At 45.1% G+C, this 16,272-nt stretch overlaps 1 protein-coding gene across 1 annotated transcript in view; it reads left to right on the forward strand.

Moving 5' to 3' along the window:
• Positions 1–15,418, forward strand: part of LOC120031455 (sodium bicarbonate cotransporter 3-like) — an 86,102-nt gene extending 70,684 nt beyond the window's left edge. The window contains exons 16-25 of the mRNA XM_038977220.1: positions 442–603; positions 770–883; positions 7,604–7,765; positions 8,446–8,697; positions 8,969–9,037; positions 9,348–9,521; positions 9,703–9,834; positions 11,424–11,506; positions 12,288–12,395; positions 13,261–15,418. Coding sequence (XP_038833148.1) covers positions 442–603; positions 770–883; positions 7,604–7,765; positions 8,446–8,697; positions 8,969–9,037; positions 9,348–9,521; positions 9,703–9,834; positions 11,424–11,506; positions 12,288–12,395; positions 13,261–13,342 — 1,338 coding nt within the window. The 3' untranslated portion in view covers positions 13,343–15,418. The remainder of the gene's footprint in view (positions 1–441; positions 604–769; positions 884–7,603; positions 7,766–8,445; positions 8,698–8,968; positions 9,038–9,347; positions 9,522–9,702; positions 9,835–11,423; positions 11,507–12,287; positions 12,396–13,260) is intronic.
• The last annotated feature ends 854 nt before the right edge of the window (positions 15,419–16,272 follow it).

Consider the following 16,272-nt stretch of genomic DNA (forward strand, 5'->3'; position numbering starts at 1 on the left):
TGTGTGTGCGTGCTTATGGGGCGTCCATGGTACCTTCTTATTGTTGTATTCTGTCTCGTACTGTTTTCCATTACAATAGTAAAATTATATTGATTTCATGCAGCCTCCCGGGTGGCGCAGTGGTCTAGGGCACTGCATCGCAGTGCTAGCTGCGCCACCAGAGTCTCTGGGTTCACGCCCAGGCTCTGTCGCAGCCGGCCGCAACCGGGAGGTCCGTGGGGCGACGCACAATTGGCATAGCGTCGTCCGGGTTAGGGAGGGTTTGGCCGGTAGGGATATCCTTGTCTCAGTATGTAAAAATGTAATAAAATGTATGCACTCTACTGTAAGTCGCTCTGGATAAGAGCGTCTGCTAAATGACTAAAATGTAAAATGTAAATGCATGGACATAAAGTTGATTTTGACATCCCTCAACTGTCCTTCCCCCGGTCTGTGTTGTAGGAGTGTTCTAGGCTGCGTGGGGAGTTTGTTGGGCCAGCTTGCGGCCTCCATGGTCCCTACATCCCTGACGTCCTCTTCTGGTCCGTCATCCTCTTCTTCACTACCTTCTTCCTCTCCTCCTTCCTCAAGCAGTTCAAGACCAAGCTCTACTTTCCCACCAAGGTTTGGCATTAGAGTAGGAGTGATGTGTCTGTCAGGGTTGTGTACTAGTGAGTTTAGGTCCTACCACTCTGCTCTCTCCTTTGGTTTGATCCTCTATACTTGAACTTTTACCTCTTTTCTTTTCAGCTGTGCACTCCTTCTCACTCTCTGTCCTTCTGTGTTCCAGGTACGGTCGACCATCAGTGACTTCGCGGTCTTCCTGACCATCATGATCATGGTCCTGGTGGACTACCTGGTGGGCATTCCCTCCCCCAAACTGAATGTGCCTGACCGCTTTCAGGTACAGATTGGTTTCAAACAGTTAACTCTGAATTCCGTTTAGTTTGGGCCTTTAAATTGTTTAACGTTAAAAAAAAGTCTAAATTATTATATCTGAATACTTATTATTATTATTATTGTGTTAAGTGACACGACAAACAATGGACATTATGTGAGAGTTGTAAAAATCTGTTTGACTAAATGTCAATGTGGTCATCAAAATGCATATTAAATCATTTGAAAACATTAACGTGGCAATTTGTTAACCTTGTGTAAAAAATCACAATACTGAATGTGACATTACGGGGTATAAGTCCAAATGTAAGACAAGTGCCATGCTAAGAATGTTCAAGTCTGTGGGACAGACCTTTTTGTGAAACCCCCGAAATCGGTGTGTTCACATTTGCTCTTGGCGGAAGGTATTCCTCAACCGATCAGAGTACGATCGATGTGACATTGTATTGCTAAGAAGTATTGGAAAGTCCTGAGGGTGTTTCATGGTCATCGGACGTCTTTTCACTGAAATATCAGGTGAAATGTTTTTCCCTCACTTCTGTCGTTCAGGTGTTTTCAGAGAAACGGGAAAAAAACACAGCCGGTTACAAAGTAGAGCTTCATAGCTACGTTCATGGGTTGTCAGGGATTGGTCCAAATTCCCATTTCGCCACCCACATTTCCATGATGGGTGCTAGCTTGCTAGCTGTGTGGGAGTGGCTGACGCAGTTCGCTGAGGCAATAAGCCAGGCGAGAGGCAGCGCTGCTCTGCAGTGGCTGTAATGTGCCAGCAGTGAATTTTGTGATTGATTGGTTTTATTCTTTCAAGTATAAACTACCAGAATTCAGTGGCAACAGCCTTACAATTGATTAAAACACTGTTATTTAGCTATGACTAGGCTAATAATTTGCTGCAGCTCATCCTCTCATCACCAAAGTAACTCAACACCAAAAATAACATTACAATATAACCTAACTCCATTGTAGGTCTACCTTTTAAAAGTAAGCTATGTTATTATGCTAGTAGCCTTCTGTGTTCCAGTTCAGTGTGTGTGATAAAGTAGTATCAAAAGTTATCATTTCATAAATGGTTTAAAATTGTTACTAAGTTTTGCATAAAGCATTAAAATAAGAATATGACCACCTTACCTGAAATTATTGGTCTTAAATTTGGGATCATTTGCTTAATATGGCATTTTAATTGAATTAATTTTACTTGTATTTGAATCATCTCGGTGTCCTCCGTCAGTCCTGAAAGTTCCTTAACAGTAGCTAGGTTTCCATCCAATTAGCGACATGAAACAAATCTGCGTATTTTCCCAGCAGTGGTGTTTTCACCAAACAGCGTGTGATGACGTAGTCCACACAAAATGAAATTTTTCGCGTACTGAATAAAAAATCTAAAGTTCAATGTATTTCCATCGCATTGTCAACTCTACAAAAACTGTTGCGTAAAATAGAAAATGTGCTTACTCTGGTCTTGGTACATGCTCTCCAGCCAACAGCTCTGATACAGTTCGGGAAGGCGGTGCGGGTAGGCTAGTCTACATTTATAGATTCTGTAGAAGAACAAGTTTTTATTTGCCAAGCGGCAGTCAAGCATTGACCATCATGTTGCCAGAATAAGACCCTCAATATTTATTGGAAAGGAGCATCAAGCTCATCACTGTGCACTTTCACCACCCTGTGAAGTTCATCACAACTTATTTCATCTGTAGCCTAATAAACTGCATGTTTTCCTGAGTTGTAGTGGGAGGATCACACACCATCTCATCGAGACTCCAAGTTTACTTTGATATGATGGTTATTCTATCAATATTTGTGTATAAAGGTGTTTCCACCACCATTACTTGCATAATTAATTTTAGACACAAAAAGATTGCACCATGTCAAACGAACTGATTATCTGTCAGCATTTATACAATTGTACCGAAACTTCCTGTTTTCATCACAGCTGTCATAATTATTTTCACGTAGTCTTTACTCGCGTAAAACCTGTGGATGGAAACGTGGTTAATTTGACAAGCCTATCTTGAGATATTGAACAAAACGTGTTGAATCTAAGAATCCAGACAGGTGGTTTGGTGCCAATATTAACGAGGGATTAACATCGACCTGTCCAACATTTTTTACCTTTTCCGATAACTTATTTTCAAGTTCTCAGCAATGGTCAGTCCTAGTTATAAATTGATTTGCATTTTAATGAGGGAAATAAGTATTGGACCCCTCTGCAAAACATGACTTAGTACTTGGTGGCAAAACACTTGTTGGCGATCACAGAGGTCAGACGTTTCTTGTAGTTGGCCACCAGGTTTGCACACATCTCAGGAGGGATTTTTTTACCGACTCCTCTTTGCGGATCTTCTCCAAGTCATTAAGGTTTCGAGGTTGACGTTTGGCAACTCGAACCTTCAGCTCCCTCCACAGATTGTCTATGGGATTAAGGTCTGGAGACTGGCTAGGCCACTCCAGGACCTCAATGTGCTTCTTCTTGAGCCACTCCTTTGTTGCCTTGGCCGTGTGTTTTGGGTCATTGTCATGCTGGAATAACCATCCACGACCCATTTTCAATGCCCTGGCTGAGGGAAGGAGGTTCTCACCCAAGATTTGACGGTACATGGCCCCGTCCATCGTCTCTTTGATGCGGTGAAGTTGTCCTGTCCCCTTAGCAGAAAAATACCCCCAAAGCATAATATTTCCACCTCCATGTTTGACGGTGGGGATGGTGTTCTTGGGGTCATAGGCAGCATTCCTCCTCCTCCAAACACGGCGAGTTGAGTTGATGCCAAAGAGCTCCATTTTGGTGTCATCTGACCACAACACTTTCACCCAGTTGTCCTCTGAATCATTCAGATGTTCATTGGCAAACTTCAGACGGGCATGTATATGTGCTTTCTTGAGCAGGGGGGCCTTGCGGGCGCTGCAGGATTTCAGTCCTTCACAGCGTAGTGTGTTACCAATTGTTTTCTTGGTGACTATGGTCCCAGCTGCTTTGAGATCATTGACAAGATCCTCCCGTGTAGTTCTGGGCTGATTCCTCACCGTTCTCATGATCATTGCAACTCCACGAGGTGAGGTCTTGCATGGAGCCCCAGGCCGAGGGAGATTGACAGTTCTTTTGTGTTTATCGCACCAACTGTTGTCACCTTCTCACTAAGCTGCTTGACGATGGTCTTGTAGCCCATTCCAGCCTTGTGTAGGTCTACAATCTTGTCCCTGACATCCTTGGAGAGCTCTTTGGTCTTGGCCATGGTGGAGAGTTTGGAATCTGATTGATTGGAATCTGATTGATTGATTGCTTCTGTGGACAGGTGTCTTTTATACAGGTAACAAACTGAGATTAGAGAGTGTGCTCCTAATCTCAGCTCGTTACCTGTATAAAAGACACCTGGGAGCCAGAAATCTTTCTGATTGAGAGGGGGTCAAATACTTATTTCCCTCATTAAAATGCTAATCAGGCCTCCCGGGTGGCGCAGTGGTCTAGGGCACTGCATCGCAGTGCTAACTGCGCCACCAGAGTCTCTGGGTTCGCGCCCAGGCTCTGTCGCAGCCGGCCGCGACCGGGAGGTCCGTGGGGCGACGCACAATTGGCATAGCGTCGTCCGGGTTAGGGAGGGTTTGGCCGGTAGGGATATCCTTGTCTCATCGCGCTCCAGCGACTCCTGTGGCGGGCCGGGCGCAGTGCGCGCTAACCAAGGGGGCCAGGTACACGGTGTTTCCTCCGACACATTGGTGCGGCTGGCTTCCGGGTTGGAGGCGCGCTGTGTTAAGAAGCAGTGCGGCTTGGTTGGGTTGTGCTTCGGAGGACGCATGGCTTTCGACCTTCGTCTCTCCCGAGCCTGTACGGGAGTTGTAGCGATGAGACAAGATAGTAATTACTAGCGATTGGATACCACGAAAATTGGGGAGAAAATGGGATAAAATTTATTTAAAAAAATAAAAATGCAAATCAATTAATAACATTTTTGACATGTGTTTTTCTGGATGTTTTTGTTGTTATTCTGTCTCTCACTGTTCAAATAAACCTACCATTTAAAATTATAAACTGATCATTTCTTTGTCAGTGGGCAAACGTACAAAATCAGCAGGGGACCTACTGGTTTACTGTGTGTGTTGTGACCTCCTGGTTTACTGTGTGTGTGTTGTGACCTCCTGGTTTACTGTATGTGTTGTGATCTACTGGTGTACTGTGTGTGTTGTGACCTACTGGTTTACTGTGTGTGTTGTGACCTACTGGTTTACTGTGTGTGTTGTGATCTACTGGTTTACTGTGTGTGTTGTGACCTACTGGTGTACTGTGTGTGTTGTGACCTACTGGTTTACTGTGTGTGTTGTGACCACCTGGTTTACTGTATGTGTTGTGATCTACTGGTGTACTGTGTGTGTTGTGACCTACTGGTTTACTGTGTGTGTTGTGACCACCTGGTTTACTGTGTGTGTGTTGTGACCTCCTGGTTTACTGTATGTGTTGTGATCTACTGGTTTACTGTGTGTGTTGTGACCTCCTGGTTTACTGTATGTGTTGTGACCTACTGGTTTACTGTGTGTGTTGTGACCTACTGGTGTACTGTATGTGTTGTGACCTACTGGTTTACTGTGTGTGTTGTGACCTACTGGTTTACTGTGTGTGTTGTGACCTACTGGTTTACTGTGTGTGTTGTGACCTACTGGTGTACTGTATGTGTTGTGACCTACTGGTTTACTGTGTGTGTTGTGACCTACTGGTGTACTGTATGTGTTGTGACCTACTGGTTTACTGTGTGTGTTGTGACCTACTGGTGTACTGTGTGTGTTGTGACCTCCTGGTTTACTGTATGTGTTGTGACCTACTGGTTTACTGTGTGTGTTGTGACCTACTGGTTTACTGTGTGTGTTGTGATCTACTGGTTTACTGTGTGTGTTGTGACCTACTGGTTTACTGTATGTGTTGTGACCTACTGGTTTACTGTGTGTGTTGTGACCTACTGGTTTACTGTGTGTGTTGTGACCTCCTGGTTTACTGTATGTGTTGTGACCTACTGGTTTACTGTGTGTGTTGTGACCTACTGGTTTACTGTGTGTGTTGTGACCTCCTGGTTTACTGTGTGTGTTGTGACCTACTGGTTTACTGTGTGTGTTGTGACCTACTGGTTTACTGTGTGTGTTGTGACCTACTGGTTTACTGTGTGTGTTGTGACCTACTGGTTTACTGTGTGTGTTGTGATCTACTGGTTTACTGTGTGTGTTGTGACCTACTGGTTTACTGTATGTGTTGTGACCTACTGGTTTACTGTGTGTGTTGTGATCTACTGGTTTACTGTGTGTGTTGTGACCTACTGGTTTACTGTGTGTGTTGTGACCTCCTGGTTTACTGTGTGTGTTGTGACCTACTGGTTTACTGTGTGTGTTGTGACCTACTGGTTTACTGTGTGTGTTGTGATGTCCTGGTTTACTGTGTGTGTTGTGACCTACTGGTTTACTGTGTGTGTTGTGATGTCCTGGTTTACTGTGTGTGTTGTGACCTACTGGTTTACTGTGTGTGTTGTGATCTACTGGTTTACTGTGTGTGTTGTGATGTCCTGGTTTACTGTGTGTGTTGTGACCTACTGGTTTACTGTGTGTGTTGTGATGTCCTGGTTTACTGTGTGTGTTGTGACCTCCTGGTTTACTGTGTGTGTTGTGACCTCCTGGTTTACTGTGTGTGTTGTGACCTACTGGTTTACTGTGTGTGTTGTGACCTACTGGTTTACTGTATGTGTTGTGATCTACTGGTTTACTGTGTGTGTTGTGACCTACTGGTTTACTGTGTGTGTTGTGACCTACTGGTTTACTGTATGTGTTGTGACCTACTGGTTTACTGTGTGTGTTGTGACCTACTGGTTTACTGTATGTGTTGTGACCTACTGGTTTACTGTATGTGTTGTGATCTACTGGTGTACTGTATGTGTTGTGACCTACTGGTTTACTGTATGTGTTGTGATCTACTGGTTTACTGTGTGTGTTGTGACCTACTGGTTTACTGTGTGTGTGTTGTGACCTCCTGGTTTACTGTGTGTGTTGTGACCTACTGGTTTACTGTATGTGTTGTGACCTACTGGTGTACTGTATGTGTTGTGACCTACTGGTTTACTGTGTGTGTTGTGACCTACTGGTTTACTGTGTGTGTTGTGACCTACTGGTTTACTGTATGTGTTGTGACCTACTGGTTTACTGTATGTGTTGTGACCTACTGGTTTACTGTATGTGTTGTGATCTACTGGTGTACTGTATGTGTTGTGACCTACCGGTTTACTGTATGTGTTGTGATCTACTGGTTTACTGTATGTGTTGTGACCTACCGGTTTACTGTATGTGTTGTGACCTACTGGTTTACTGTATGTGTTGTGACCTACTGGTTTACTGTATGTGTTGTGATCTACTGGTGTACTGTATGTGTTGTGACCTACTGGTTTACTGTATGTGTTGTGATCTACTGGTTTACTGTGTGTGTTGTGACCTACTGGTTTACTGTATGTGTTGTGATCTACTGGTTTACTGTATGTGTTGTGACCTACTGGTTTACTGTGTGTGTTGTGACCTACTGGTTTACTGTGTGTGTTGTGATCTACTGGTGTACTGTATGTGTTGTGACCTACTGGTTTACTGTATGTGTTGTGACGTACCGGTTTACTGTATGTGTTGTGACGTTCCGGTTTACTGTGTGTGTTGTGACCTACTGGTTTACTGTATGTGTTGTGACGTTCTTTCCTGACCGTGCCTGCTCCTCTAGCCCACGTCTGAGAACCGTGGCTGGCTGATCTCCCCGCTTGGGACCAACCCCTGGTGGACCATGCTGGCTGCAGCCATCCCTGCCCTGCTCTGCACCATCCTCATCTTCATGGACCAACAGATCACCGCCGTCATCATCAACAGGAAGGAGCACAAACTCAAGGTGAGAGACAGACTGGAAGACTGATATCTAGATAGAGAGGTTGTGACAGAGGAAGACAGGCTGATATCTAGAGAGAGAGAGAGGTTGTGACAGAGGAAGACAGGCTGATATCTAGAGAGAGAGGTTGTGACAGAGGAAGACCGACTGATATCTAGAGAGAGAGAGAGAGAGGTTGTGACAGAGGAAGACCGGCTGATATCTAGAGAGAGAGGTTGTGACAGAGGAAGACCGACTGATATCTAGAGAGAGGTTGTGACAGAGGAAGACCGGCTGATATCTAGAGAGAGAGAGGTTGTGACAGAGGAAGAAAGACTATCTAGAGAGAGAGGTTGTGACAGAGGAAGACCGACTGATATCTAGAGAGAGAGAGAGAGAGAGGTTGTGACAGAGGAAGACAGGCTGATATCTAGATAGAGAGGTTGTGACAGAGGAAGACAGGTTGATATCTAGAGAGAGAGAGGTTGTGACAGAGGAAGACAGGCTGATATCTAGAGAGAGAGAGGTTGGCCCCTCTCCTGACTCTCACCCCCTCCCTGGTTGGCCCCTCTCCTGACTCTCACCCCCTCCCTGGTTGGCCCCTCTCCTGACTCTCACCCCTTCCCTGGTTGTCCTCTCTCCTGACTGACTCCCCCTCCCTGGTTGTCCTCTCTCCTGACGGACTGTCTCACCCCCCCCATCAGAAAGGCTGTGGCTACCACCTGGATCTTCTGGTGGTGTCTGTGATGCTGGGGGTGTGCTCCATCATGGGCCTGCCCTGGTTCGTAGCGGCCACCGTGCTCTCCATCTCCCACGTCAACAGTCTGAAGCTGGAGTCAGAGTGCTCGGCCCCCGGGGAACAGCCCAAGTTCCTGGGGATCAGAGAGCAGAGGGTCACCAGCTTCATGATCTTCATCCTTATGGGCTGCTCTGTCTTCATGACCTCAGTGCTCAAGGTGAGATGACTCTGTTATAGACTGGTAGGATGTTCCAAATCAAGAAGAGATGCTCTTATAGGATAGCAGGCTGGTGCCCAATTTCTTGATCAGATCCTCAACATCCTTTCACTGTTTTGGAACATCATTTATTTTTGATAGCAGAGTGATGAGGAAAGGGAAGTATTATTTGGCACACCCCAGTGGTTTGTGGGTAAAGAAATGAGAAAAGGGTGAGGACTATGATTAAATTACTAAAAAGTACCTTCTGTTCCCTGTGTTGTCTTTCTAGTTCATCCCTATGCCAGTCCTCTACGGGGTGTTTCTCTACATGGGTGTGTCCTCACTCAAAGGCATCCAGGTCAGTCTGTGTGGTGTGTTATGTCATGTGATCAGTGACGTAGGTTTACACTGCAGTGTTGCCCCCCCCCCCCCCCACACACACTTGCTCAACGGTACATCTGAACCACAGGAGGTTGTTGGCACCTAATTAAAGAGAACAGACTAGTGGTAATGACTGGAGCGGAATAAGTGGAATGGTATCAAACACATGGTTTCCAGGTGTTTGATGCCATTCCATTTGCTGTTTTGGACATTATTATGAGCTGTCCTCCCCCCAGCAGCCTCCTGTGGTCTCAACATGGTTGTGTTGTGGTTGTCCTCTCCTGTAGTTCTTTGACCGTATCAAGCTGTTCTGCATGCCAGCCAAGCACCAGCCGGACCTGATCTACCTGCGCTACGTTCCCCTGTGGAAGGTCCATGTGTTCACCCTGGTGCAGCTCACCTGCCTGGTGCTGCTGTGGGTCATCAAGGCGTCCGCCGCCGCCGTCGTCTTCCCCATGATGGTAAGAATATGGATATGCTGTTAGTATGGCGCTAGAAAGACACTTCACAGAAACACAAGTATGAACTGAAGACAGAGAATACGTCAAGCAAAGAGATGGCACAGAATTGGATTGTCAGGATGATGCCATTTTAATGAAGAGTTAAAAGTACAAGTCACTGATTTTGTTTTGGTGTCTCTAGGTGTTGGCCCTGGTGTTTATACGGAAGCTGCTGGATCTATGTTTCACCAACAGGGAGCTGAGCTGGCTGGACGACCTGATGCCTGAGAGCAAGAAGAAGAAGGAGGACGACAAGAAGAAGAAAGCCAAGGAGGTGTGCGTCCAACTACTGCAGAGAGCTGTGATAGTCCCACTGTTCTCACAGACTACTGCAGAGAGCTGTGATAGTCCCACTGTTCTCACAGACTACTGCAGAGAGCTGTGACAGTCCCACTGTTCTCACAGACTACTGCAGAGAGCTGTGACAGTCCCACTGTTCTCACAGATTACTGCAGAGAGCTGTGACAGTCCCACTGTTCTCACAGACTACTGCAGAGAGCTGTGACAGTCCCACTGTTCTCACAGACTACTGCAGAGAGCTGTGACAGTCACACTGTTCTCACAGACTACTGCAGAGAGCTGTGACAGTCCCACTGTTCTCACAGACTACTGCAGAGAGCTGTGACAGTCCCACTGTTCTCACAGACTACTGCAGAGAGCTGTGACAGTCACACTGTTCTCACAGACTACTGCAGAGAGCTGACAGTCCAACTGTTCTCACAGACTACTGCAGAGAGCTGTGACAGTCCCACTGTTCTCACAGACTACTGCAGAGAGCTGTGACAGTCCCACTGTTCTCACAGACTACTGCAGAGAGCTGTGACAGTCCAACTGTTCTCACAGACTACTGCAGAGAGCTGTGACAGTCCCACTGTTCTCACAGACTACTGCAGAGAGCTGTGACAGTCCCACTGTTCTCACAGACTACTGCAGAGAGCTGTGACAGTCCCACTGTTCTCACAGACTACTGCAGAGAGCTGTGACAGTCCCACTGTTCTCACAGACTACTGCAGAGAGCTGTGACAGTCCCACTGTTCTCACAGACTACTGCAGAGAGCTGTGACAGTCCCACTGTTCTCACAGACTACTGCAGAGAGCTGTGACAGTCCCACTGTTCTCACAGACTACTGCAGAGAGCTGTGACAGTCCCACTGTTCTCACAGACTACTGCAGAGAGCTGTGACAGTCCAACTGTTCTCACAGACTACTGCAGAGAGCTGTGACAGTCCCACTGTTCTCACAGACTACTGCAGAGAGCTGTGACAGTCCCACTGTTCTCACAGACTACTGCAGAGAGCTGTGACAGTCCCACTGTTCTCACAGACTACTGCAGAGAGCTGTGACAGTCCCACTGTTCTCACAGACTACTGCAGAGAGCTGTGACAGTCCCACTGTTCTCACAGACTACTGCAGAGAGCTGTGACAGTCCCACTGTTCTCACAGACTACTGCAGAGAGCTGTGACAGTCCCACTGTTCTCACAGACTACTGCAGAGAGCTGTGACAGTCCCACTGTTCTCACAGACTACTGCAGAGAGCTGTGACAGTCCCACTGTTCTCACAGACTACTGCAGAGAGCTGTGACAGTCCCACTGTTCTCACAGACTACTGCAGAGAGCTGTGATAGTCCCACTGTTCTCACAGACTACTGCAGAGAGCTGTGACAGTCCCACTGTTCTCACAGACTACTGCAGAGAGCTGTGACAGTCCCACTGTTCTCACAGACTACTGCAGAGAGCTGTGACAGTCCCACTGTTCTCACAGACTACTGCAGAGAGCTGTGACAGTCCCACTGTTCTCACAGACTACTGCAGAGAGCTGTGACAGTGCCACTGACACTTTCCCTCTGTTTCCCTGGTTACAGGAGGCTCAGCGCCTGCTGGAAGTGGAAGAGGGCATAGCACACCCCTACGACGGGCCGGGCATCCTCAAGACCCTCAAAGTCAGGTTAGTGGTTGGGGACAATTTTGATGCAGTATATCAATGTCCATTATACTTGGAGGAAGTCACGGCCCATTCACCATAGCCCATCAGTGCTGTTCCTCACGGGTTCTGTAATGTATTTAGAAGCACTTTGGAGAACTATGGACTTGTATATTCATGTAACAGGGAAGAGTAACCCCTTTTGAAGCACTGACCCGTCTCTCCCAAAGCAGGTGTGACAGCAGTGTTGAGTTGGACATGCCACACGACGCAGAGGAGAGAGCAGGGGTTGGTCTCAGTCTCAGGCCTGCTCTAGTCTCACCATGCACCACTCATACAGCTGCTCTCCCACCTGGTTGATTAACTGCCCATGACCACCTCGGACCGGTTTCATTCCACACCGCTGTTTCCTCCCCTCTGAAGGGCTTATGGAAGTGGACAGCCTTGTGGAATGAAATACAGCCCTCGTGTTTGATTTGTTGTTGAACATGACCCCCTGACCCTCAGCCCCATAACAACCACAAAGACAACCACCAGAAAAACGACCAATCACAGACTGTGCTTGCAATCAAGCGACTATTTCATCCAACTATTATATTTGAAGTAATACTAAATAGCTAATTTCCCTTAGTATTGCAATTTATTATGGTTATGATAGTTTTCTAAGGGTCCTCTGTAATACTGTATGTTGACTGCAGCCAAGCAAAGATCATTCATGAGCTTGTTTCAGAAATGAGACTCACACTGAGGGGGGGGGGTGTCCTTGTACGCCTGCTGAGGGTGGTTTGTGTTTCTTCCCCTGCAGTTTGGACCCCTCTATGGTAAACATTTCTGATGAAATGGCCAAAACCGCCAATTGGAAGTCTGTCTCCATGAACTCTGACAGTGCCAAAGCTCTGAAACATAGTGCCAGGTAGCTATAACTCCTCCTCGGTATGGTTCAGGTGTTCATCCTTCCTCTTCCTGTCTGGCTGCTGGGGCCAAACCCAGAAACATGCTCCCATCCCTCTCAGAAAATCACACCCTGATAATCATTTTGACTAAATATTTAAACCAACAAATAAATACTTTTCTATTTAAATATTTTGAAAATGAATTCTGAAACTATTTAAAAATGTACATTAATTTCATGCACTTATCAATATGTGTCTCAATCACATGCTTTTAAGTGTGGGGGAATATTGATGAAACCTTGTATACGGCTATTATTGCTTACTCTCAAGATTGAGGGCCAGAGAAGGGAGCAAGTGTTCCCTTTTGGAATCCAGCCTCGTGTTTCTATGTCTCCACCCTATTGTCCTATATAGTCCAGAAGTTGAACCCATACCTTTTTGTGCTTGACAGTATATTAACCTTTGAATAACCTTTCAATGAACTAAGAGCGTAAAGGCTAATTTTAACACTCCCACCCACAATCGAGATACTATGATGCACCAACTTGCAAATCAATAGTACTGGATGTATGGCAAATGTCTTAGAACTGCCAATATTTTCAAAGAAACCAAAGATAAGAGCATTTGGATCCACCTGGGGTACGTTCAGTCTTGCAATGTTGCATTTAAACATTTTGCAACATTGCACGTTGTGTGGCAAATGGGTGGTGAGTGGGTTCATATTGGGTTATCATTTGTTGAATGAGTTTGGAGGATTTAACTTAATGAAATTCAAGTTTAATTCATTAATTGTAAACAGCTATATTTAAATATAATTATAATTTTTCAATGAATGAACTGAATTTCGGTGGTGGTGATGATGATAGTGTTATTTTCTTTTCCCAGCCAGGCGAAGGTTTCCTGTGTGAAGATAAACTTGGAGAATGACCAGGGGGAGAAGTATGGGGATGCTGAGACCTCCTTATGAGGGAGGGACGGGAGGAGCAGGGAGAGTGCCACGTCAGCCCCTAGCCCACCAGGTGGCGTTGTCCTCCTGTCCTCCCACACAGCAGGGGCCAGTGTCCTTCATGGCCCTGTCCGTTGCCCTAACAGCTGCTACCATACCAATGCCAAGGGGGCACACAAAGACACAACCACTTCTACTTAGCCATGTTTCTTTAGTTCTTATTGTGAAATTAGTACGAGGGAAATTTGTCTTTTAATTTGATCATCGTTTTAAGGTGAAAAAACATTAACTTTAGATTCAGGTGTGCCTTTTTTAAGGAACCACTTGGTCTTCTTGGAATGACTTTCATCAGGCTTTTTACCAACATGTCCATAGTCTGTCTCTGTGATATGGTGTACAGTCTGTCCTCGTAACAGTTCGAGGGCAATGCATTATGAATGCATGTAGTGGCCTCTATGGCCCTTAGTGCATTATATTAGAAGAGTTGCTGTAAGCATTTCAAACAAGACTGTCCCCAGGTGGTTCATAGGAAGCAGTAGGCCTAACAGCAGTCCAAGCACCCCGGGTGGCTTGACCACAGCGACGGCTACTACTCACAGCACTCTATCTGGCTCACTCTGAACAATAGACACTTTCTGTTTGAGAAAGCAGGTGACGCTCAACAAAAGATCCAAATACATTTAGAGCACATATTAGATTTAATGGTGGGTGTGTGGGCACTCGGGTGTGTGGGCACTCGGGTGTGTGGGCACTCGGGTGTGTGGGCACTCGGGTGTGTGGGCACTCGGGTGTGTGGGCACACGGGTGTGTGTACAAGTGTAAGAAACTTAAGAGCAGCTTAAGATGGCTTTTCACAATATCAGAGTCATGTGTACGATGTGCTGTTGATTCAGATTATCAGTCACAGTAGTTTGAAAGGCTGAAGATGTTCTGTCAAAGTGAACATGACAGACCACAGCATAGCCCATAGTTTGCAGAATATTTCTTGAATTAATTGGCAAACATCTCTTACTAATCTTAAACAATCCCAAATTGGAAACGGACTATAATAAGATGAAGTTTCAAAAACACATTTCTCGATTGAGCGGTCTTGTTATTTTGGAGTAATGGTGTGTCCGTGTCCATACATACATAATGGTGGACTTGAAAGGAAGAAAATATGTATAGAGTAAGTCTATAGAGGTTTCTAAAACTGATGCCTTCTTCAGGGCAGGTTTAAAGCTGTTCAATAGTGTTACTGTACATGGCTGTGGTAGCCTGGGTTTAATCTAGTGTAGTGCACCTGCACCAAGGAGGTCTTACCAGAGCTGTAGCCTCCCCTTGGTTATGATGACGAGGGGAACCCACTTTTATCCATTTAAACGGTTTACATCCAATGGAATATTTTCTGTTATGGGGTATATATTTTAGATTGTCTATATATATATATTTTTATCATTGTTATTATCTATATCATTACAAAATGTAATGCATTTAATTTATTTTGAATTGGTCAGCGTTGCAGAGTTTGGGAGGGGGCGGGAGGAGGGGGCAGTGTCATTGTTTGTTGCTGGCCGGTAATTAATGTTCTTTATTTCCTGTCTTTATATCTGTGCACTTTAGATACGCCTGCCGCACAACGAGAGGGGTGGGCAGGCTATATGTACCTTTTTATACACATGTATCTATTTAGATCAGTCTCAGGAACCAATGGGCTCAATGATGCCCTTGTCTCTTTCTCTCACCGTCTCTCTGTCAGTCTCTTTTTTTCTCTCGCTTTCTCCCTGCCTCTCTCTCTCGGCCTCTCTCTCTCGGCCTCTCCCTCTGTGTTGTCTCTCTCCCCCTCTCTCTGTGTTGTCTCTCTCCCCCTCTCTCTCTCTGTGTTGTCTCTCACTTTCACTCTGTTGCTCACTGACTGACTCCCTCATTGTCAATCCACTAGTGTTGCTAGAAGATGTTGCTGTGTGTTTCTCTGCCCCTCCCTTTCAGCTGTAAACCCTTTTTTCCTATTTGACACTGGACAACACTGTGATAGGTGGGTTTCTCTGTGCTCTTCTTTTATTGGCTATTCTGTTGTAGGCTGTTTTGTAAAAAAAAAAAAAAAAAAAAAGATCTTAAGTCATTTTTTCCGGTGGATTTAGTGTTAATGAATAGCAATGCTTTTGGTTGATTATCCAATATGTATACTGTTACAGGAGTCCAACTGGGAAAGGCATCAGTCTGCTGTTCATGGCTCTGTGATTGAGTTTAATTCATGAGTTTGGATTATGTGATTAAATTAGTTTTATTTAAATCTATAGTGTTATACAAATATGGAATGAAGGTTATGAAACATTGGGTGTAAGTCGTACGGGGGGCAAGAATTTGTTTTGACTTCAATAAAGAGGAGACTCCTCAAGTTCAATAACTGACTGCTTCCATCTGAACACCTTGATGAAAACAAAAAGTCATTTCAAGAAAAAGTGCATCTGTTTTAACAGCTGCGTTGCCCTCTGGGTCAATGATGGGCCCCATAAGTATGAATGTTGGGATCGTCATACGTTCTTGTTCCTTCTGACTTTGTGCTACCAGTGGTGTAAAAAGACTTTTAAATATTACTTAAGTCATTTTTTGGGGTATCTGTACTTTTCTTTGCTAGTTATATTTTTTACAACTTTTACTTCACTACATTCCTAAAGAAAAGAATGTACTTTTTACTCCATACATTTTCCCTGACACCCAAAAGTACTTGTTACATTTTGAATGCTTAGCAGGACAGAAAAGGGTTCAATTCACACTTATCAAGAGAACATCCCTACTGCCTCTGCTCTGGCGGACTCACTAAACACATTCTTAATTTGTAAATGATGTCTGAGTGTTGGAGTGTGCCCTGGCTATCCGTAAATTTAAATAACAAGAATTGTACCGTCTGGTTTACTTAATATAAGGAATTTTTAATTAGTCTAACTTTTGCTTTGATACTTAAGTATATT

Source organism: Salvelinus namaycush, chromosome 37 (genome assembly GCF_016432855.1).
Source record: "Salvelinus namaycush isolate Seneca chromosome 37, SaNama_1.0, whole genome shotgun sequence".
Taxonomy (NCBI): domain Eukaryota; kingdom Metazoa; phylum Chordata; class Actinopteri; order Salmoniformes; family Salmonidae; genus Salvelinus; species Salvelinus namaycush.